The sequence below is a fragment of the Nuphar pumila genome, chromosome 2, assembly GCF_984573655.1.
Source record: "Nuphar pumila chromosome 2, dmNupPumi1.hap1.1, whole genome shotgun sequence".
In the NCBI taxonomy this organism is placed as follows: domain Eukaryota; kingdom Viridiplantae; phylum Streptophyta; class Magnoliopsida; order Nymphaeales; family Nymphaeaceae; genus Nuphar; species Nuphar pumila.
Window position 1 is genome coordinate 12768980 of NC_143250.1, and position 25848 is coordinate 12794827.

The 25848-nt window shown below is 39.1% G+C and overlaps 1 protein-coding gene across 2 annotated transcripts in view; it reads right to left on the reverse strand.

Moving 5' to 3' along the window:
- Positions 1–25848, reverse strand: part of LOC149844795 (Cysteine proteinases superfamily protein) — a 71649-nt gene that overhangs the window by 37407 nt on the left and 8394 nt on the right. For both annotated transcript variants that reach the window (XM_089995287.1, XM_089995286.1), the window contains exon 3: positions 11350–11423. In XM_089995287.1, the coding sequence (XP_089851413.1) occupies positions 11350–11423 (74 nt within the window). The remainder of the gene's footprint in view (positions 1–11349; positions 11424–25848) is intronic.

Here is a 25848-nt window from a genome sequence, read left to right on the forward strand (position 1 = left end):
ACCAGACCTAAGGTGTGTTCGGATTTTTTTTTTTGGAATCAAGTGGTATAGATCTGATAACAGATCTGCAGTCTGACAAAAGTCATGACTCAAATCTGTAATCAGATCTAAAAGTCGAGAGGTGGAAGTATGGGTTTCGGTCGATCAAATCTGGTGGATACAGGTACGGTGCAATAATGTTGTAGTGAAGTGGGTGCGACCTGTTTTTGTCGTGGATGTGGGTGACGACCAGATTTGTCGTGGGTCAGTTTTTTTTGTGTGTGTTTTGTTGTTCTGGTTGTCGTAAAATAAGTCGATCTGATCATATGTCGTGGACCAGCATATTCTTTTGGATCTCATCGTTTGTTCAGGCTGTTGTGAAGCTTATATCGTCATTTTGTTTTGGATCTGCATATTCTTTTGGATCTGATCGTTTGTTCAGGCTGTTGTGAAGATTAAAAAAAATCTTATATCGCCATTATTTTTATGTTCTGGCTGTCGAAAAAAAAAACAGGAACTCTTATGGTCGTAGATCTGCATATTTCTTTGGATCTGATCATATGTTCAGATCTGATCACAGATCTGGGTGTTGTGGTGAAGGCAAATCACTATAGTGGATCGGTTCATTGTGGAGTAGTTCATTTATAAACTGTGACAAGTTGTTTTTGTGTGCACGTGGACATCTACTGCAGCAGTGTCAGTGGTTGTGGCTCCTTAGTTCATGTTATTCATTATGGGTGATGCTCAAAAATCAGATTATAAGAATGATGCTATTGGAGAATATAAAGCCTTTGTCAATCCCTTCTCCTATGGTTCTTCTGTGAAATTAAATGAAACTAACTATGCAAGGTGGTCCAGAACCTTTATGATGTCCGTGTCTGGACATCGTAGAAAGCATATTCTATTGGAATCTGAACCTAATGATAAAACAGGAAAATATAATACTTAGGACGAAGATAATGACATTGTTATGTCTCACGGCAGCAAGGAATTTCGGTTCAAAGGTAGGAGTCTCACTTTGGTTGTGTATTTTGTTCCAAAATATGCAATGTTTGTGCTGTAACTCCTTCGCGTGAACCAAATTTGGGCAAATCCCGAAAATCTTTTGGCACTTGATATGTGGGTTTTTGATCTACCTATCTAGTTTGGAGAAAAAAAATTTATCTGACCTGCGTGTTTACTGTTTTGAAGAATTTATCTAATGATGTACCTGTATGTCAGTTCATATCGCTGACCCCAATTGTTTTGGGATGAAGGCGTAGTTGTTGTTGTTGATGTACCTGTATGTATCAGTGGATTGTTAGAGTAGGATTCTTATGCTGCGTTCTATTCTCGTTGTTGTGGACCACAAGGGTTTTACACAAATCAGAAAAGGGATAGAGAGAGAGAATCGTTGCATTCCATTAGGTCTAATCTCCATTAAATAGAGAGATTAGGAAAAAGATAAACATGTACAAAAATACCCTTAGCTATAATGAGGAAATACGATATACCCAAACTATTAAATAATTATGAGACTACCCCGTACAGTTTCTCAACACTCCCCCTCAAGCTGGAGCATATATATCAATGATGTTCAGCTTGTCACAACACTTTAAAGAACTTGAGCTGGCTAGGGGTTTTGTGAAAACATCAACAATTTGGTTTTCTGAAGATACGTGCTTGGTACAGATGATCCCAGTTTGTACCAAGTCACGTACAAAGTGACAATCCACTTCAATATGCTTTGTCCTCTCATGAAACACTGGGTTATTAGCAATATAAGTAGCAGCTCTATTATCACAGATCATCTCCATAGGTAATAAGACTTTTACATAGAGATCAGTCAACACAGATTTAACCCACATCATCTCTGCAGCAGTCTGAGCCATAGCCCGATACTCTGACTCAGCACTTAACCTAGCAACAACAGTTTGTTTCTTACTTCTCCAAGTAACCAGATTCCCTCCAACAAACACACAGAATCCTGTTGTTGATTTTTTTGTCAACAACCGACCCTGCATAATCCGCATCAGAGTAGGCAATAACATCTAGAGAGGGATTTTGCCTAAACCATAGACCTTTGCCAGGGGATAACTTTAGATATTTAAGGATCATCATTGCAGCCTCCCAGTGAGCCTTAGTAGGTTTGTCCATAAACCGACTTATCTTGCTCACGGCTAAAGATATATCTGGTCTAGTTACAGTCACATATAATAGCTTGCCAACTAAGGAACGATAACTGCTATTTTCTACATACTCTGATTTTTCATCAAACAAGTGAGCCTTAGGATCCATAGGGATCCTTGCAGGTTTGGTACCTAACATTCCTGTCTCCTTTAGTAAGTCCAATACATATTTCCGTTGTGACAAAACCAATCCTTCTTTACTCCTTGCAACCTTTATGCCCAAAAAGTATCTGAGTTGTCCCAGATCCTTAGTTACAAAGTGTTTCTGCAAGTGGGACTTGGTTTTAGAGATGTCTTTTTCGCTGCTACCTGTGATTATAATATCATCAACATATACTACCATAACCACAATCTTTGCACCAGTCTTTTTAATAAAAAGAGAATGATCTGAGGCAGATCGAACAAACCCAAATGTTGTCATGACCTCATCCAGCTTGGAGAACCACGCACGAGGACTCTGCTTGAGACCATAGATTGCCTTGTTCAACTTGCAAACCTTCTGACACTCCCCCTGAATCTCGAACCCGAGAGGTTGCTGCATGTAAACTGTCTCTTCCAAGTCACCATATAGAAAGACATTTTTCACATCAAGCTGACAGAGAGACCAACCATGGTGCACGGCGACAGACAAAACAAGACGAATAGTCCCAAGACGAGCAACGGGAGAAAACGTTTCAAAGAAATCCACCCCATAAGTCTGAGTATAGCCTTTTGCAACCAGCCGGGCTTTAAACCTTTCAATCGATCCATCTGAGTTATACTTAATAGTATAGATCCATTTACAACCAACAATATCAGCCTCATGCGGAGGATCAACTAAGTCCCATGTTCTTTGAGAATGCAGAGCATCCATTTCATCTTGCATGGCCTTCACCCATTTGGGATTCAGATGAGCTTGATGATGATTGAGAGGAATTGAAGTAACAGATAAGGCTAATACAAAATTCTTCATAGTTGCACCAAGTCTGGCTTCAGAAACAAACTGAGAAATAGGATGAAGAGTACACTGCCTTTTTCCTTTTCGAAGAGCAATAGGTAAATCATCATCAACAATAGGCTCGTCAGTAGAGTCAGGAACACTTACCTCTGGAGAAGTAGACGGCAAAGGCACAAAGTTGGGTGGAGCTCAATGTGTGTACACCACAGGAGGATTTTTGTAACGTGATGGAACTGGGCTTGGAACAAGAGGCTCAAGACCGACGGATTCCAGCGGAACTGGAGGGACGGGAAGAGGAAAGGAGTCACCTTGGCTAGCATGTAATCTTGGAGAGGTACTAAAAAAATATGGGATAGACTCAAAAAATGAAACGTTTGCACTGACATACTCTCTCTGTGAAGTGAGATCATAACAACGATATCCTTTTTGATGTTTGGGGTACCCAACAAAAACACATTTTATAGATTTGGGTGACAATTTATCTTGGTTGGGATCAAGTTTATGAACGAAGCACACACAGCCAAACACCTTTGGAGAGATAAGGAACAGTGGAGCTTCAGGACTAAGAATTTGAATGGGAATACAATCCCCCACAGAGGTTGAAGGCATACGATTTATTAGGTATCCCGCAGTTAGAACTGCATCTCCTCAGTAAGACGTGGGCATATTAGACTGAATCATGAGGCAACGAGCAACATTTAAAATGTGTCGATGCCTGCGCTCCGCTACTCCATTCTGTTGCGAGGTATGAGGACAAGAAGTCTGAGGTTTGATCCCAAGATTTTTGTAAAATTGTAATAAGTCAGAGGATTTGAATTCAAGAGCATTGTCAGTGCGAACAACTTTGACACAAGAATTAAACTGAGTTTTTATTTCAATAATCAAGGATTTAAGAATAATGGGGGCTTCAGCCCTATCTTTTAACAAGAATACCCAAGATAATATGGAAAAATCAAATACAATGACTAAATAATAATGACACTTAGAACGACTAAGAATTCTACTTGGACCCAAAAATTCCACATGAAGAAGATCAAATAAATTTTGACTTGAAGGACTCTGACTAGACGGAAATGAACTCCTATGATGCTTCCCAAACTGACATGCTTCATACATCAGAGTAGAGGACGGCGAGATATGAGAAATAACTCTACGCAATTTGAGTAACGGAAGATGACCAAGACGATGATGCCAAAGCAACGAACTAGAGGATGACTTAACTGCCGAATGAACCGAGCCAACAGGTTGGTGTAGATAATAGACTTCACCTTCCTCATGGCCTCCATCAATCGTCTTCCCCGTCAGCAAGTCCTGAAAAGTGCAACACGTAGGATCAAATATTACTCTACAATTCAATTCTTTTGCAACACGACTAACAGATAACAAATTTTGAGGGAATGAAGGGGCATGGAGAACATTTAATAACTGAAGAGTAGGGGAAATGGAGATATTCCCCTGACCCACAATGGAAGAAGAACTTCCATCGGCAAGAACTACCTTTTTATGGTTAGCAACATTATTCAAAGATGAAAAATCACATTCATTTCCACACAAATGCCTAGATGCCCCTAAATCAATAATCCACCGACTACCTTGGGAATTTAATCCATCACCTGCAGAACATGCAACATCAACAACAGAGGAACGATGTGCCATCAAATCATCATACTCAGCACGAGTAAGAGTAACTGAATCACTAGGAGGAACAACGGAAGACTCAGATTTAGCAACTTGAGTTGAAGGTGCAGGAGGTCTTCCATTCTTGTCAAAGCATCTATCTTCTAGATGCCCAAATCTCCCGCAGTAGGTACACTGGAGCTTGCTTCGTCCTCCTATGCCTCAACCACGCCCACGACCTCGAGTATTAGGAATAAAACCTTGACCTCGACCAAAGGAAACAGACAGTGCAGAAGATTGTGATTCCGATTGGGAAGAAGGAAGGGACATGGTAAGCCTACTTAATCGATTATATGCCTCAGCAAGAGTGGAACATTTGAGCCTGTCAACATCTGAACTTTAGCAACTGAGAATTCAGATGACAATCCTGTAAGAAACCGTGCAACCATGGTGTGCTCCTGATGTAGTTTCTGTTTGTCACAGCACAGTGGTCTATGTGCGTTTAGCCTCTCAAAGGCTGACTTCATAGAGGCATAGTACTGGGCTAGAGTTTGCTCTCCTTGTTGCAATTTATAAATCTCTTGCTCTACTTGAAGAATCCGACTAACATTAGTTTCTAGAGAGTAAGTATCTTGCAAATTATCCCACATTTGTTTTGCAGAGGTGTAATAAATAAGCCCATCAGCTATGTGAGGTTGCACACTATTCATAATCCATGACATGACAATATTATTGTCCTCTTCCCATGTAGCATACTTTCCAGTTTTATCTTTGGGCTCATTTCCAACAAAATATGTTTTCTACGATGCCCTGATACAGACATCATGAATGTACGAGACCATCTAGCATAGTTGGTCTCATCCAATTTTACCGATGATCCATACAAAAAAGGGTTTGCAAAGGCTTTATAATCAGCGATTGTTTCAGACTTCATATCTGACTTCTGTGTTTCAGCCATGGGATACTGAATTTGACTTGATTCAAAACGCAGGAACAATCACACCTGAACACAGCCTGCTGAAAGTCCGGATCTGATACACAGTAACAACCAACTATGAAACCAACTATATCAAGTTTTGATTTCACCGATGAAATCTGAGATACACAACAACTGACTCAACAAAGGACTGCGATATGCTGCATACCACGACCACGACAGGCTGTATACCACGACTACAATAGGCTGCATACCACGACTATACATCCACCACGATAGAGATGCATACCACGACTACGATAGAGATGCATACCACGACTACGGTAGGCTGCATACCACGACTACACATCCACCACGACTATGCCTCTGATTCATGCTCGAAACTGGAGACTTATTCAACATCCACTCTACCCCCATTGACTCACTTTGAAATCACATCCAACACAGTTGGATCACCAGATGAGGAACCCGATCCAAACTGCAGTTTGGATCAATCGTTTTGTTTGCTCCTTCCACGCACAACTAACTCGACTTCCACAAGTTGTAGACGTTGTCAACGATCACCATCTAATCTGCGTTTCTGCTGGAGAAGGGAGACGTCAGATCAGATCCTGTAGATGTTGTGTTCAGATCTGCGTTTCTGCTGAACACACGAGACCCCAAAAAGAAGACAAATTAGGTCAGATGCTGCGCACGCAGGAGCCGATCCACAGGTGGGTTGATACAGTCAGATGCTCAGAACCGCGTCCCGCTCTGATACCATGTTGTGGACCACAAGGGTTTTACGCAAATCAGAAAAGGGAGAGAGAGAGAGAGAGAGAATCGTTGCATTCCATTAGGTCTAATCTCCATTAAATAGAGAGATTAGGAAAAAGATAAACATGTACAAAAATACCCTTAGCTATAATGAGGAAATACGATATACCCAAACTATTAAATAATTACGAGACTACCCTGTACAGTTTCTCAACACTCGTATTTGAGGTTTTTGATCTGTGCAGGAAACATTGAATAGATGTATAAGATACTATTTTCCATGTTACGAATACATGATAAAAATTACCCATTCCATGGTTTTTGAAAGGGTTCTGTGTTGTTATGTTTCACACCGATTTCCTGAGTAGATGTATAAGTTAATATTTTTTTTTTGTTGGTTTAAATTCTCATCTCACTGTATTCTGTTCCTTCCCCTGTTTGTAGGGTGTGGATATGTTTTGCTTTGTATAACCAGTTATTTGTTTTGTGTTCATTAATATTTGTTCCTGATAATATCATTTACCTCTTTTGGCGTAGTCCACTATCATTGTTTTCTACTTCGCCATGATCATCCTCATGATTCATTATCCTTTTCCGATATTATGATATGCAGTTTAGGTTTGTCACAACACTATCGTTTCCAATTTAGTTATAGGTATGCAATCTAATGCCCCAAATTGAATTTCCAGAAAGAAAAAAAAACAGATCTGTTGGAACATATGAGATACAGTATGGCCCATACGCATTCTTGAGTGTTTTAATGTAGCTCTCCTCCCGGTGGTGGTCCCTGAACCCACAGAACACAGTTGACAATGTTCCAAAATTCATTTCCTTTGGTCTGTTTGTTACTTATAATCTGTCATCAGCATAGGTTGTTGGTATTTCTTCCAGGTGTACTGAGAGATTGTGTAATTAGTTACTTATCATAATGACATAGTTGAGTTTTTTTTTTCTCGCTTTACACATGCATGCTTTCCATCGATAAGACAAGAGAGCTCAATGTCCAGTAACATATACTGCTGCTAACGCCATTCCTTGGTTTTCATGTCTATATATATATATATATGTGTGTGTGTGTGTGTGTGTGTGTGTGTGTGTGTGTGTGTGTGTGTGCTGGTGCATATGTGTGCTTGTTCACCCACATGCTGCCTTTCCTCGTATTTCCTATTCTTACCTGTTGAATATGTGAAAAATAACTACATGCATACTTTAAAAGATGTCTGTAATCTCTGCCGATTGCTCTGTTGAGTAGATATGATTCCTGATGTCTGTTGGGTGTACATATTTGAGAGAAAAGATGCATTTAGATAGAACAATTTGTGTACTTTCACTTGTCTATGTGCATATTTAGGAACAAGTAGTTGATGTTGGTGGTAGTACTAGCATGGTCTTGGACTTGTAGTGAAATGTATTAGTTCACATTTTTAGGATGGGAGAATGTTTATATTGGACCAAAATCTTTAATTTTGGACAGATTTTGTTGTCGGTGGTACTTAAAACGACAATTCTTGTTTATGCGTGTTTATCTTAACTTTAGACATCTTAATCATATAATAAAGTTGTGTTATTAATATTAGTACCTATACACGCATATGTGTGTATGACAATGGTGGTGTGGTAGCATCTGCAAATTTCATACTTAATATCATCATTCACTGAATGACTGTTTGCATCCTCCTTCTCATTACGGTATTAGGTATATTCCCGTAGATTGTGACATGCACGGGTATGATAAATATTAAGATAAACGGGGTTGCCCAGGTTTGGGCTCGGTGTTTACTTACACCAACAAGGTGTCGCAAGTACACCTAAACTAAGAAAGTTAAAGTACATGCACAAATAAAGAGAATGCAAATTTAATATTTCTGCTTGACTGGTTTAAAGGTACTGGAGCACTCTGGGTGGGTCTGCACAATTAAATGAATAAAGATCTGGTTAACATACCTATTTAAGGTATGAATGGTTGGGGATCTACTACTCCGGTGGTATGATTCAAATTGTGGGGAACTCCAGTGTCGTTTAGCTATTGGGTTCAGATCAGGGAAAACCCTGACAAATCAAGTAATATAAATTAATAAGATAGTAACCCACCCAGACTCGAGCTTACCTTGGAGAGGGTAGGTGGTACACAACTCCGAGGACAAGTGTTTTCATGCTTCGAGTGGCAATGACTCGATGCCCCCCAGTCCTCGGAGTTAGAGGACCTGGACTACCAACTTGTCCTAGGCGGTAGCTCCAAGTTCTTCTGCAGAAGTTAGGGATGCATCCCGTTTGTTAGTGGCCTTTGGAAGGTTCTCTCGGTTATTCAACCGCTCCCTTAGGATTTCAGTTTCAGTTAAACATTCGGGTTAATAAAACACCAATGCATAATAAACCCCTGAATGTTCTTTTCTATTACGGTTGCCTTGGCCTGCGAGTACCCGCAGGATAATTCAAGAGAAACATAAATTTTACTTCTTATCAATCAGACAAAATATTGTGAGCTTTGTACTTGAACTTGTTAACTTGTGATTAGATAATTGAGCATGTGAGGAAGTATTTAAACCAATGTTTACTTATCTGATTAGATATTAATTCATGTTATGTTTTTGTGAGTTAGAATAATGATATGCAATAAATTATTTCATGTTACTTGTTTCTTTATGCCATATTTAGTATCATGCTTCTCTGTCTATAATTAAACAAACACATTGCATACTTGTTACATAGTACATCTGCAAAATAATAGTATTCTCCTACGCAGACTGGTTGTAGTCTGACACAAATTATTTTAATATTTTTTAAGAGAAGAGTAAAAGATAAAGAGTGGTTGCGGGATGATGTGTGAATCAAGATATATGATCTATTGTGTTTCCGGGATGTAAATTCAAATTTGGTTATTGTAATTATGTCATTCAGTTATTCCAAACTCTGATATTATGTTTTAAATTTTTTTTTAAAATAAAATGAATGTTAGTTGCTTTGATGATTCCTGTGATGTGCCTGAAATGTTTAACCCGGTTAATTGTGAATCTTTCCGCTAATATTAAAAAAAAATCTTAAAAAATTTAGGTTAAATTTCGAGGCATTACAAAAATAACAGATAGTTGAAGAAGAAGAAAACCGAAAAAATAGATGGATGCCCGAAGAAGAGGGTGGAGCCACCTGCTTCTTTTCTTCTTCTTCACCCTCTTCCCTTTTTCTCTTTCTCTCTTTTTCTCTCTTTCTCTTTCTTTCTTCTTTTTTCCTCTCTCTTTCTCTTTCTTTCCTTTCTTTTAGTTTAAATATAAAGAATACCCCCTTATTTTTCAAGCACCTTCTATTGTGTGTTGGAGATTGGACTTCCCACGTGGGAGTCCATCTCCAACACACTTTCCTATTCCCATTAAATTTCACTCTTTGACTTTTTTTTCAAACCTTTCTTTTTTCTCATTTTTTTGTTACTCCTTTTTATTTATTCTTGTCTTTTGGCAAGTGTGGACTCCCCTAGAGTCCCACCATTAGCAACTTTTGAATTTTGGAATTAATTATAATTTAATAATAAATAAATAAATTATTGATTATTTATTACTAATTAAATATCCAGAAGCTTCCAGAGGGTACCTTATCCCTCTAGGAGTCTTTTTAACTTTAAATAACTTCAATTTAAACCTATATATTGAATTTAAAGTTATATTTTAATTGGATCTAGATTTTGGATATGAATCCGGATCCAAGATCCAAATCCATATCCAAAATTCATTTGGATCCTAAGCTGGATCAATTCCTTATTAATATGGGTCTTGGACTGAGTTCAAATCCATATTCATTTGGATCATAGGTATTGGATCCAATTTGATCCAATTAAATAAATTATTTATAAAAAATGCGATTTTCGGGCCAACCGTAGCCCAAATTCGAAAAAGTAAAATACCATTATACTTAGAATTTTGAGACGCATCTAACGATATATAACTTGAATTTCGCCTTCGAAATTTGCCTGAATTTTGCTCGAATTTCGCTTGAATTTAAAAGTTGAAAATAAAACTTTTTATCACCTTTCAATTGGCTCGTTTCGGTCTTTCCAATGAGACCTGGACCACACCTAGACTCAATTATCATATCCTAATATCGAGAATTTACCGATTTTTTTCATACTTAGCCAAATTTTCAGAAATGTCTAATTTAACTAAGTATGAAAATACACGATATTACAATTTAAGTTGAGCATTCAACATGATATTATAGAGGTGCTCTTGTGAGGCTCTCCTACTTTTTGATTGACATCAAATTGAGGTGATTGTATAGCTGCAGTCCATTTGGAGTATTGAAAATGGATGAAGCCTATGAATACAATAGTTTTGGTCTTTGTTTGCTAAGAAATGTGGGAACATTGGCCCAAGGCATCTGAGGGCATAATTGCAGTTTCATAGGTCACTGCCTTATGTTTTCATGTCAGATCTGATGTATAATTTTGTTTATTATTTCTGTTCTCTTTTTTATGTTTTTTATATGTGCTTTATGGATGTATATTATGGGATGCCACTTGGAGTAGCATACTTGTAATATTGGTTGTATGATTGGTCTCTTTGTAACCATCCCTATCAGAGCTTCCTATATTAATAAAAGTTGTGTGTGTTGCCCCACATACAGAGGTAATTTGGGTCCGACAACTGTATCCCACCAATGTGATTCATCTTCTCTCATTCATCAAAAACTATTAAGACAAAAGCAACAAAAAGGTAGATGGTAATGGTATCAATACAGCCCGCTAAAATTCAAGCCATTAATGCTGCTGTGTGCTGTACAAGATAGGTAACATTCGAGGAAATAATAAAAAAAGTACCCACCAATCTCAAAATAAGTGGTGCACACTTTTTTTGAGCCATAAAAACTAAAAATTATCTAACTTCCAAAATGGTCATCCAGTAAGCCTAGGACAGGTTTTTCATAAATGGTAACATTAATCATTAATTACAGTGATAAAAAACCTGCACCTTTCTGACAGCCGCTCATGATCCAAAGTTGCAACATCCACATCAGGAATGTCCCCATTTACTCTAGGTGTGTGCTGCCATTCCACACATGGTTGAAAAGAAAATATCAATAACAAATTGGTTGAAAGCTATGAAAAGTTCCTTCTTAGTAATAGCATCTAAGAGAAAAAAATTATACAAAAAAGATTCACAGAATTTTATATCTTAAGCAGTATTTAGACATCGATCACAATATACTTAAAAACAAGGAAAGTATAGATTGAAGTTCAGAAATAGAGCTATTTCTTTTTTCGGAAGGCAGAAGTTCAGAAATAGCTATTTCTGTAATCATAAGAAAGAAAATAAACAATATTTACATGTTATTCAAATTTTTTCATCAATTTGATGTATCTAGTTCATCTCAACATCCCAACAGCATTGATACTTTTAGTCAAGGTCTGATCTATGTCATTGATGTATCATCCGCTCTTGTTTACTTGGATTACCTCGATGGATCTACATATTCTGCTTTGCCTTCCAAGGCATTGCTTTCTCCCATCTCATGCTCATACATGGAAGGATTCAGATCCTACTATAGCCAGTTCGCTAGTCCTATATGGCAGGCTCTTACATCAACAGATTTATCAAGACAAGCATGTTAAATTGTATATATATATATAGAAAAAGTGGTAGCTGCACAACCCTTAGGTGCGCAACTACCTAAGCAATTGCGCTGGCCGTGTCCATCGTGGGGCTTGATGGACGGCCAGCGCAAGCGCGTTTTAGCAGCATTTTTTTACCGCCACTAAAGGTCCCAGTTTCCGCCTGTCCAAAAGATGAGCACTAACAAGGAAATGTACATATAACTCTCTCTCGCCACTGGAATTTTATCATTATTTTTCATGTATCCAACAAGAAACAAGGAGTTTCTCTATTCTCATAAAAGGTCAAACTCACACATGCAGTACCCTGAAAATAAAATAGATAACCAACATGTGAGCCAAAGTGGAAATAGTGAGGCGTTTATTAATAAACAAAAGAATGTAATTAGCTGTCAAAGAGGAAATGTAAACTTTTGTGCCTCCTTAACTCACCTTGAGAGCCTCTCTCTCTCATGTCACCTTCACAATAACAGGAAAATACACCAGGCTGTCCCTCTAAATTTGAAAACCGCTCGAGTTTGGGGAGTATATTCTGTCGCTCTAAATTTGAAAAACCAATATCGAGTTTTGAGAGATAAACAAGACAATAGTGTAGGATTATGTGGCCATAAGCAGCCATTGGAAGGGCCACTCCAACAGTTGTGAGTCTCCCTATGAAGTGGCATGTGTATGTAACAGTTAAAATAGTTAATCAAGAAAACTAAACTAAGATATAAAACATAGTAGCATTGTAATATCTCATAGAATTGTGCCTAAATTTTTATTTAATAAATATATTTTTTATTAAATAAATATATTTCCGTTGTTTAGATTAAAATAAAATATATATAATATATGTATATAGAGGCTGACGTCAAATGGATCTGGACATGGTCCAGGATCCATTGACCGAGACCTATATATATATAAGGGCTGACATCAATATGGATCTGGACATGATCCAGGATCCATTGGTTGAGGCATATAATATATATATACATATATAGGGGCTAACATCTATATAGATCTGGACATGGGTCATTGGTCCACCAGCCAAGACCCATAGTCCATCCATAATAGCATAAGTTAGTCTTTAAAATAAATAACAATTTAAAACTTTAAATAAAGAAAGTATATACCTATATATAAGTTGTAATATCGCGTATTTTCACACTTAGTCATTTCGTGATTTTTCGAAAATTTGGCTAAGTATAGAAGAAAAATTGGTAGATTCTCGATTTTAGGCAGATGCTTTTAAGTCTGAGCATGACCCAGATCTCATTGTCAAGGCTTAAATGAACCACTTAAAACGTGAAAAAAAGTTTTATTTTTTACCTTTAAATTCAAGCGAAATTCGGGTTATTTTCGAACAAATTTCAGAAGCGAAATTCAAGTTATATATCGTTGAATGCGTCTCAAAATTCTGAGCGTAACTGTGTTTTACTTTTCTGGATTTGGGCTACGGTTGGCCTGAAAATCACGTTTTTTCAAAAAAGGACCGCTTCAACTGGCCGGGTTCGAATTTGGATCGAACTGGATCCAATGGATTTGATCCAAATTAAATATGGATCTAGACTCTATCCAAGACCCATATTAATCTGGATTTGATCCAGCCCTAGACCCATTTGGATTTTTGGAGATGGATTTTGATCTTGGATCTAGATCCAGATCCAAATTTGTGCCCAACGAAATTCTAACTTTAAATTCATTAGATACCTTTAAATTGAAGTTTATCAGTGTTAAGAAGTCTCCCAGATTGATATAATAACTTTTAGAAGCTTCTAAAAATTTATTTATTATTTAATACTTAATAATTAATTAATTTTAATTAATTCTGAAATTTAATTTTCATGACTGTTTAGGACTCCTTGATAGAGTCCTTATATATGCCTAAGTAGGCCAAAGAAGGTTTTAGAAAGTCTATTTAAAATAGAAACTTTGAAAAAGTCAACGAGTTTTAAAAATTTTGGAAAAAGAGAGAAAAGAGTCCAACTTGGGGAGAGTTCCCTCTCTCCAACCCATCTAGAAGGGGCTGGAGAAGGGGGGGGGGCATCACCCCCCTCTTTGCCTAATATAAACATAAAAAAAAAGAGAAAGAGAATGAGAAGGAAAAAGGGAGAAAGGAAGAGAGAAAAAGAGAAAAGAGAGGAAGAGGAAGAAGAAGAGGGCCTCTTCTCCAACCATCTGACGTTTTCGCCATTGTTTTTTTATTCTTTTTCGATCTACGATTAAGATACGGGTCTTTAACTCCGCCTGTGTAGTTTTACACTGCCGGTCCCAAGCCCGGATAAAGGAGGAGGGTTGCGGTAGGCCTGTGACAGCCAGCATAAAAACTTTGTCATATCCTATGAAAATGAACCAATATGAGAATTTCGTTGGGGCGTTCCCTACTGAGCGACGCGCTGTACTCTCTAGGCCCGGAGGCAGTGATAAATGTGCAAGGGTTGCTAGGTCGTCGCCCAGAAGCGACGCGTCACACCGGCGCCCGGGTGTGGTGTCAAATAGGCAAGGGTTCCCTCACTTTGTTGGACGGGTGGGGGTAAAGAAGTTAGTCCAAGACCATAAAATTAGGTTAGCCACTTGGAACATAGGGTCTTTAACTGGTAAGTTGGTAGAGTTAGTAGATGTTATGTGTAGGAGAAAGATTGATATTTTATGTCTTCAAGAGACCAAATGGGTAGGTGAGAAAGCTAAAGTGATAGAACCTTGGGGATATAAGATTTGGTATACAGGAATAAATAGGAATAGGAATGGAGTAGGGATTGTTATGAGTCGTCAGTTTATAGATAATGTAGTTGAGGTCCGTAGGAAAAGTGATAGAATTTTACTTATTAAATTAGTATTAGGTACGGATATTATTAATATTATTAGTGTTTATGCACCTCAAGTAGGTTTAGATGATTCCATTAAGCATCAATTTTGGGAAGATTTAGATGGAGTAGTACAAGAGACATCTTATGGAGAAAAGCTTTTCATCGGCGGTGACCTTAATGGACATGTAGGCATTAGTAGGGATGGATTTGAGAATATCCATGGAGGCTATGGTATAGGAGAAAGAAATGAAAGTGGAGAAAGGATTTTAGATTTTTGTTTGTCCTATGATATGATCTTAGCAAACACTTGGTTTAGGAAGAGAGAGTCTCACCTAGTAACATTTAAAAGTGGGGTTAATACGAGTCAGATAGATTTTTTCCTACTTAGAAAGAGAGATAGGGGTTGTTGCATCGATTGTAAGGTTATACCAGGAGAAAGTGTAGCTACACAACATAGAGTCTTAATTTTAGATCTTAGAATTAGACAATGCCGCAAAAGGGATAGACATAGGATAGATCCTAGAATTAAGTGGTGGGCACTGAAAGGAGCTAAACAAGGAATGTTTGTAGAGCAGGTAGTTAAGGAAGTTGATTGGTGTCTCGAGGAGGATTCAGAATCAATGTGGAATAAGATAGCGGGTGGTATGAGAAAAGTAGCTAAGGAGGTATTGGGTGAGTCTAAAGGCGGTGCACCACTAGGTAAGGATACATCATGGTGGAACGAGGATGTCAAATTAGCTATTAAGGTTAAAAGAGAGTGTTATAGAAATCTAAGTAAGAGTCGTGATAATGAGAATTTGGAGAAGTATATGATAGCAAAGAAGGAAGCTAAAAAAGTTGTTCGAAACGCGAGGGCTAAGGTATATAAGGAGGTTTATGACAAGTTGGATACCAAAGAAGGCGAGAAGGATATTTATAGGCTTGCAAAGATGAGAGATAGGAAATCGAAGGATTTGGGTATGGTTAGATGTATCAAAGATGAAACGCAAAGGGTTTTAGTCAAAGATGAGGAGATTAAGGAGAGATGGAAAGATTATTTTGATAAGCTATTTAATGATAGTCATGCTCAAGATCTTGGAGACTTCTCCATTCCTTTTCATGAGATAAATCGTGACTTCATGCGCAAGATTCAAAAGAAAGAAATTGCAGAGGCTTTGAAGAAAATGAAATCAAGAAGGGCAGTTGGCCCAGATGGTATACCTATCGAGGCTTGGAAATGCTTTGGAGAGAAAGGTTTAGAATGGTTGACAAATCTTTTTAACTTGATTTGGCGAACAAATAAGATGCCTAATGAGTGGAGGAAGAGTACTTTGGTGCCTTTATATAAGAATAAGGGTGATATACAAGATTGCACAAACTATCGTGGTATAAAACTCATGAGTCATACTATGAAACTTTGGGAGAGGGTGATTGAGTCTAGGTTGAGGAAGGTTGTCATGATATCGGAGAATCAATTTGGTTTTATGCCTGGAAGATCAACTATGGAAGCTATACATCTTCTTAGACAACTTATTGAGAGATATAGAGAGAGGAACAAAGATTTGCATATGGTTTTTATTGATTTAGAGAAGGCATACGATAGAGTACCTAGGGACGTTCTCTGGTGGACAATGATGAAGAAAGGTGTTTCTCTCAAGTACATTAGTATAATTAAAGATATGTATGAAGGAGTAGTAACCAATGTCCGCACTTGTGGAGGGGTGACAACCAATTTTCCGATAACGGTTGGGTTACATCAAGGATCTGCTTTAAGCCCTTTCCTATTTGCGATAGTGATGGATGAGCTTACGAGATCAATTCAAGAAAATGTACCGTGGTGTATGTTGTTTGCTGATGATATTGTTTTGATTGATGAGTCTAGAGCTGGGGTTAATGCTAAGTTAGAATTATGGAGACAGACATTGGAAGCTAGAGGTTTTAAGTTGAGGAAGAGTAAGACTGAATATATGGAATGTCGGTTTAGTAAGCAACGAAGTAGTGATGGGAGTGTAGTGAAGCTTGGTGAGCAAGATATACCGGTGAATGATTATTTCAAATATTTGGGATCCATCATTCAAAAGTATGGAGAAATTGATGGAGATGTAAATCATAGGATAAAGGTTGGGTGGATGAAATGGAAAAGTGCTACTGGAGTGCTGTGCGATCGTAGAATGCCATTGCGGTTGAAGGGAAAGTTTTATAGGACGACTATTAGACCCGCTTTACTATATGGTACGGAATGTTGGGCTGCCAAGAGACATCATATTCAAAAAATGAGTGTAGCTGAGATGCGGATGCTTAGATGGATGTGTGGAAATACAATAAAAGATAAGATTCGGAACGAAGAGATACGTAAGAAGGTAGGTGTTGCACCCATTGAAAATAAGATGCGAGAGAATCGTTTACGGTGGTTTGGACATATTCGGCGAAGGCCTAATGATGCTCCAGTTAGAAGGTTGGAGAAATGGGAAAATATATTAGTTAAAAGAGGTCGGGGTAGGCCTAGGAAGACTTGGATGGAGATGATAGGAAAGGATATGAATGCTTTGAACCTCACCGAGGACATGGCGTTGGATAGAAATGATTGGAGGAAAAGGATTCATGTGGAAGACCCAAAATGAATTTCTTTTTTGGTTCATATCGCTGACCCCAATTGTTTTGGGATGAAGGCGTAGTTGTTGTTGTTGTTGTTGATTAAGATACGGGTCTTTCTTTTGAATCGAATAAGAAAAAGAGCATGAATTCGATTTCCATGCAAGATTTTAGTAGGAAACCATGTGAAAAGAGTAAATCTAAGTATTTACTCTAATATGGGTTTTATGTTTCTCTTTTTCGAGGTTTATTTTAGGAGAAAATACTTATATTAATGCTTGTATTCGTGGATCCCTAAATCGGGACAGATTTGCCTTGGTTGTAACATGCGTAAATCTGGCCCGGATTTAGTGCATGTAAAATCTTGAAATCTGGATGCAAAAATGAGTATATGCATGTATTCTTGTAAGTGAAGTGGCTATACATGCATATCCAATTGAAAATCTGCATAAGCATCACTATTGTTTTACGAGTATATGCAAATCAGAACATGCTTATATTATTGTGTGTGAATATGCATATGAATGCATACTTGAAATATGAAATTGTATATGCATGCATAACTGAATGAAAATATGCATATTCATGCACACGTGAATTGATGTGTTTCTGCATGGGTTCATGTTAAAACAGTAAGTTTATTTGTACGTTCTATGTCCATTATTTGTATATGGAATTCATGTGAAAAATGAATGAAAAACTTAGCATGTGCATGTATATATTGCAAGCGAATTTGTCTATATATGCACATCTGGATGTGATTCTGCATAAGTGTGCTCACTTGTTAGTGAATCTGGATATACAGGTATATCTGAATGAAAATTTTCATTTACATACGTGCTAGATTTTTAAATATGCATATATATGCATACCTATGTGATAAACTTGCACACACATGCATATATATATATATATATATATATATATATATATATATATATATATATATATTTTTTTTTTTTTTATTTATGTTTTTTTGCTGGGCTTACGGACAGGCCTAGCACGCTGCCAGTCCCAACAGTCGGCTGGCAGGTGCAGGCCTGACAGCCCCGGCCAGGCCTACTAGGCCCAGCCGAGTTGGGCTCGACTGGGCAGGTCCTGAAAAAAAAAAACATATAAAATGTGTTTTGAAAAGATGTTTTGAAAAGATGTTTTGAAAAAAAGGGACGGCTGGCCAGGCCTTGTCAGGCTCTCGGGCCCAGTCGAGCAGTCAACAGGGCAGGTACTTTAAAAAAAAAACTGTTTCAAAACAAATGTTGCTAAAGAGAGATGTTGCATTTTGTCGCTAGTCCGGGGAATATCCAGATTTTTTTATATATTTTTTTATATGCTTGCAGGATCAGTTGTGTATAGATGATTTCAGAATTTTTGTACATGACACAGTTGCATTCCATGCACACTAGTTGGGTTTAATTGCAACCGAATCAAAATTTCAGTTTGGCACCGAAGTTTTTCAGATTTGCTTATGATAATAGAGTTGGTTTTATGCATGTTAAGAATCAAAATGTTCACAATTTGCTTATGATAATAGAGTTGGTTTTATGCATGTTAAGAATGAAAATGTCCATATGCTTGACTTGATATATCATGCTTAATCGAAATATTATTGCATAGTTGCTTCTACGTATAGGTGCATACATGAAATCGATATGCTTTGCATGTACATAATTGCATGAGTGTTCATATGTTTAGTTGAGATGATCTATGCATGAAAGCATGCACTTGGCATGGTTGTGTGAACTCATGCACATGCACATGCACATGCACATGCACATGCATATGAATATTATTGTTTCATGCACATCTCTAAAATTTGCATATATGAATGTGTATTGAGAAACATTTGAAAGGAATGCATAATGGCATGTTATTTATGATTTTTGTATAAAAATGCATTGATGATCAAAATGGATCATCGTAGGCCGTGTGAGCCTTGAGCATGTGTTGCTCTTTGTTTTAGTTGCTCTATGTATTGCAAAAATCAAATATGATATTATTATTTTAATTGCATTGTTCCATGTTGCCACGGGCTGTGGTCCCGTGAAGAGCTTCGCATGTTGATTTGCGAACTTGTGTTATTAATTTTGCATATTGAATTGTAAATTAAAGAAGATAAATTAATAACAAGATAAAAGAAATTAAAATAATAGTATAATCTACGCTTACGTCATCGTGCCATTGTATTATCTATCCATTACCTGCCCATAAAATGAGTCAGTTTCACTAAAAACTGGTAGGTGCACATACATGACGATATAGAACATAGTTAAGCAAAATAATTTAATATGTCAAGTAGACAGACAATTATATAGCAATTTAATTTCAACAGATTCATGAAGCAACTATCATGAGCAAAATACTAAAACTATTACAAGCATTTCACTGGCACAAGTAGGCTAATTATTATAAGCAAAGCACTACATAAGCAATTTAACTAGCAAAATACGATGCTACATCAACCACACACAATTCCATAAGTATTGAACCTGTTGCACACTATAACTTTCATACGCGCATAAAGCAACTATCATGAGCAAAATACTAAAACTATTACAAGCATTTCACTGGCACAAGTAGGCTAATTATTATAAGCAAAGCACTGCATAAGCAATTTAACTAGCAAAATACGATGCTACATCAACCACACACAATTCCATAAGTATTGAACCTGTTGCACACTATAACTTTCATACGCGCATAACTCAACAAATTGTGATCGGATTTAAATTATGTTTCGATATTAACTGGCCAAGTGGGTACGCACTAGGCACGACTCTAGAAACAACCTAGACTGATCCGGGGGTTTATTATGTTATGTATTTTATGATAACCCGGATAGCTGACTGAATCCGCACCTAAGGGGACGGTCGGTGACCAAGAGAGAAATCCCCAAAGCAGCATAAACAATGAATGCATTCCGAACATGGAGAGCTACCACCTAGGATAATTATGGTAGTCCCCTTCCTCTAACTCCGATGACTGGGGAAGCCGAGTCTTTTGCTCGTAACTGCCATTAATGGCTTGTCCATCAAAGTTTTTTTACCTTCTCGTCCTCTCTCCTGACAGGAGTCAGCGGTTCGAATGAGTACATCAGGGGTAGTTAACTGAAGACCCATTTTACATACTCTGGTCTTTCGACCAAACTCGAGTATCTTGCCGGTGAAGGCGGAATCATCACTTATTTAGGTGATCTCAACATTTTGTTATTTGCACTCATCAAGGTTGCCACAACCTACTCATCCAATCATCGCAACGTAAGAAGACGTACTTGTCAAAAGTATGGATGTACTTGTCAAAAGTACGACTACGATGAAAGAGATATGGTTCCACAAAAGAAACCCCAACAGATATTATCTACAAAAGAATTAATACAACACGGTTTGCCAAGATAAGTCTTGAATTCATTTCAATAATACTTTGCATATTTCATGAAGCAAGGTCGTCTCGGAACTCTCGTCCGATCAACAAAGTACTTAACATGTTGTGCATGTCTAAAAATACGCTATACTGAAAAGAGAGGTGCGTGGGCTTCTCAAAAGGAACACCCAACACACAACTTCATAACGATCAAAAGAATATAGGAGTGCTCATTTGGCACGATTCATCCTTAAAAGCCATAATACCACATTGAGTCATTCACACAAGACACATCACTATCAATCTTGCATCCAAAATTTATCTTAGTATCGACACGATTCGCACGACATGCGACACTAGATTGATAAATGAAGAAGGGGGTCCTTCAACAGAACCTCACTCGATCATAAGTTCCTGCCCCCAAGCGGGGTTATTCAAATTGAGCCGCAACTTGAATTGAGGTTATAAAACATTTCTCCCAAGTGTGTGGACCTGGGAGGGCCCACATGTGACTTCGCAATCCGATAGGACTTAAAACTTAACTTTGCAAAAGTTGTGCATTTTGAAGAGCACTGGGTTTACAGAAGGAAACCCTCTTTAAAAGAACTATAGCGTACAAGCGCAACTTCTAGTGTTTTGAAAACAACTGAAATCAGGTTAGGCACAAGACTACATTTATGTAAGTTCATATTTACCATGAGTGTAAGCATATGCAGGTTATAACATGACAACAAGCAACTCTCGACTTGCGATGCCGCACATCGAACGAAAAGCACATACGTAACACACGAGGTACCAAAACCATACCTTGGCCACTTAGATAGGCAAACATATAAGGTCATAAGTAATACATGAGACATGAAGTCGTACTTCACTCAAAGGAAACGTGCAGGCAAAAATATAAGCAAAAAAACAAGAGCATAGGTATTGCACGAAGTACGAAACCACACCTCAAACTCATAAGCAACTATGCCAAATAATGATCGAAGAATGAAATTGTACCTCGACCCATGAGCATACAAACAACATAATGCGAAATGCAGAAGCAATATAACTCTAAGCATATCTAGCATGGGCATCTTAATTATTTCAACTTAAATAGGTTCATTTATTGCCCTTTGTGCGACTTTACCCTACCTCGAAAAGTTGTGCAGCTGCGTGCATCTACGGTTGTAGATGATATGAGGGTCGGGCCGCGGAGCGCGAACTGGACCCGTTGCGTAAATCTGCAAGAGTGTAAAATATTCAATTATGCTAATGTAATTAATGGTGTGACGAGAACAAGGGTAGGATTAGGCGACAGGGGACCTCGGCCCCTTCCTAACCGAACAACAAATGACAGGGGCCTCGGTCCCTGCCTAACAATGAAGCAAAGGGCAGGGCCTCAGCGCCTGCCGGACAAAGCAACGTATGGCAGGGGCCTCGGCCCCTGTCTGACAAACATTAGATGGTAGGGCCTCGACCCCTACCTGACAAAACAACCGACAGGGAGTGAGACCCTGACTGTCAAAGATAGCGAGGCGACAGGGGACGAGCCCCTGCCGACAACACCGAGGCGGCAGGGGGCGAGCCCCTGCCGACAGCAGCGAAGCGGTAGGGGTCGAGCCCCTGCCGACGACAGCGAAGTGGCAGGGGGGATAGCCCTTGTCGACAGCAGCGAAGCGGCAGGGGGGAAAGCCCCTGCCGACAGCAGCGAAGCGACAGGGGTCGCGCCCCAGCCGACGGCAGCAAATCGACAGGGTGGCCAGCCCTTGCTGTCAGCACCGAAGCGGCAGGGGTCACGCCCCTGCCGACAGCACCGAGGTGGCAAGGGGCTAGCCCCTGCCCGCCGGCGAAAGGTCGATGGCAGGGGAACAAACCCCTGCCGAAGAGAGAGGGATTAGGGCGGCAGGAGCCACCAGCCTCCTGCTGACCCCTTCGCAGGTCAAGGCAGAGAGGAGGGAGACAGGGGAATGACCGACCTCCTGTCAGTCGCCCGCTCTCCCACAGGGAAGAGAAGGGGGTCCGCATGGGCCATTGCCCCCCCCCGCCGGCGTACCCCCAGAGAGAGGAGTAGACAGGGGCCCCGTAGGCCCCTGTCGGCCTCTGATGGATACGCAGGGCGCGACAGGGGCCGTGCGCTGCCTGCCGGCCTCCCAGCGAACCCCTAAGAAGGGGGAAAAAGAGGGAGGTGAAGAGGGAGGGCACGACAGGGGCCATCGGCCTCCTGTTGTGCCTTCCGGCGAGATGACAGAGAGAGAGAGGTGAAGGGAAGAGACGGCGTACCTGGGGAGAGGATCGCCTACGTCGTCAACGGTCGCACAGGCGATGGCGATCTGAGATGGTGGCGTGCGCAGGGAAGGAGGAGGCGCAAGAGGGAGGTGTGCCTCCCCTTGTCCTCCACTGGTGCTCTTAAAGAGTTCGGGGGAGGAGGCGAGAAATCGGGAAACCCCGATTTCCATCCTTATCGGGTCGAAAAAAGGGGGGGTCGCGGCTCACAGGGGAAAGGCCTCCTGTGTCGGGTTATGAAACCCTAACGATGACGAGCCCGGGTCGGGTCCGATTTTATTTTTTTTTTTAACGTGGGTTTTACACTTCCACTTTGTCATCTCGCTCCTCTTGCAAAACAAATTCTGGTGGGACATGAACTGCCCCATTCAGGTGTCCGGAGATATCCAAGCTTCTAATGAAAGGCAAAATTTGCCTCTTCCAGGTTAAGTAATTTGAATTATTGAGTTTTATTGATTTGGAGAAGGCATACGATAGAGTACCTAGGGACGTTCTCTGGTGGACAATGATAAAGAAAGGTATTTCTCTCAAGTACATTAGTATAATTAAAGATATGTATGAAGGAGTAGTAACCAATGTCTGCACTTGTGGAGGGGTGACAACCAATTTTCCTATAACGGTTGGGTTACATCAAGGATCTGCTTTAAGCCCTTTCCTATTTGCTATAGTGATGGATGAGCTTACGAGATCAATTCAAGAAAATGTGTTGTGGTGTATGTTGTTTGCTGATGATATTATTTTGATTGATGAATTTAGAGTTGGGTTAATGCTAAGTTAGAATTATGGAGATAGACATTGGAAGCAAGAGGTTTTAAGTTGAGTAAGAGTAAGACAAAATATATGGAATGTTGGTTTAGTAAGCAACGAAGTAGTGATGGGAGTGTAGTGAAGCTTGGTGAGCAAGAAATATCGGTGGATGATTGTTTCAAATATTTGGGATCTATCATTCAAAAGTATGGAGAAATTGATGGAGATGTAAATCACAGGATAAACGTTGGGTGAATGAAATGGAAAAGTGCAACTGGAGTGTTGTGCGATCGTAGAATGCCATTGCGGTTGAAGGGAAAGTTTTATAGGACGACTATTAGGCCCGCTTTACTATATGGTACAGAATGTTGGGCTGCCAAGAGACATCATATTCAAAAAAATGAGTGTAGCTGAGATGCGTATGCTTAGATGGATGTGTGGAAATACAATAAAAGATAAGATTCAGAACGAGGAGATACGTAAGAAAGTAGGCGTTGCACCCATTGAAAATAAGATAAGAGAGAATCGTTTACGGTGGTTTGGACATATTCTGCGAAGGCCTAATGATGCTCCAGTTAGAAGGATGGAGAAATGGGAAAATATATTAGTTAAAAGAGGTCGGGTAGGCATAGGAAGACTTAGATGGAGATGATAGGAAAGAATATGAATGCTTTGAACTTCACCGAGGACATGGCATTGGATAGAAATGATTGAAGGAGAAGGATCCATGTGGAAGACCCAGAATGATTTTCTTTTTTGGTTCATATCGCTGACCCCAATTGTTTTGGGATGAAGGCGTAGTTGTTGTTGTTGTTGTTGTGAGTTTTTCAGAGATGAGTTGGCCAAGAAAGCTCGATGGAAGAGAAGGGGGATCCATAAAGAAAGAAATTTGGAGAAGGATAATAGAATATAGTAGGGATCAGACCGACGCAGCAAGCAGTCTGACACAGCAGCAGTAGTCTATCTATCACTCCTTTTTTTTTAGGCATCAAATGTAAAGTGCTGCTCAGACGTTACGTGAGAGGCGTCCAACAATGAACCCTTTCTTGTAGTGAAAAGGCTACACAAACGATGGCTCTGATTTGCACCGATTATGATTAGACTTGTGATGAATTCCAAAGGTGTAACAGGAACAAATTTAAAATTTGATGTGAATGATCATGACCGAGAAAAGGCCAAAGGTTGATTTACGATAAAAATATATATCTATATTTCTGAGATGAATAATCAGATCTCGTGTTTGAAAAATAACGCAGATCTAGGAAAAACAATTAGATTTCGTATTTCTGGAAAGAATATATAACGAAAAAAGAGAATTTGACGAACTAATCTGGTCTGGGAAAAACAGGATTAAATATGTTCTCAAAGTCAGGGTATGAAATCAGATAAGGCTGAAGAAAAAAAACGATGCCAGTAATTATGAAATCAGGTCTAAAAAAAAAAGAGAGGATGATGACACAAATCTGAAATCGAAATCAGATCTGAAAGATAGGATAAAGATGCAAAGATGATAAGAATGAAACCCACGATGAGAGATGATAGAAGAAGTTGGGATAAAGAGCAGAATTACGTTAACCTGGAGTTTGAAGGCCGATCTGTAGAGACACACCTTCTGGGATCAACTTCACGGCCTTGAACAGAGATCAGACGAAGCCCTGCTCTGATACCATGTGAGAAATCACACCATAATGTGTTTATGCAGAAGAGAGAGGAATCGTTATGGAAGGGGCTCTAACTGAAGATTATTTTCTCTATAGTCTTGTGCCCTATATTCTCAATATATATATATATATATATAACGTGGGTTGGGTCTGGTATGTTACAGCAGACCCAAGTACAATAAATGACCCAGACCTAACAATAACATACACATATGGATCGGGTCCTAGACCCGAATGGGAACAATATACCAATCTCAATAATGGCTACTATAACCATGGAGCTTGTGTGGTTTCGAAGTCTTCTTAGTGATATAGGAATAATCATCTCAACTCCTTCAAAGATGTGTTGCGACAATAAGAGTGCAATTTACATCGCAAGCAACCACATCTTTCATGAGCGAACTAAACATATCGAGATGGATTGTCATTATGTACGTGATGAATATCTGAGAGGAACTATTG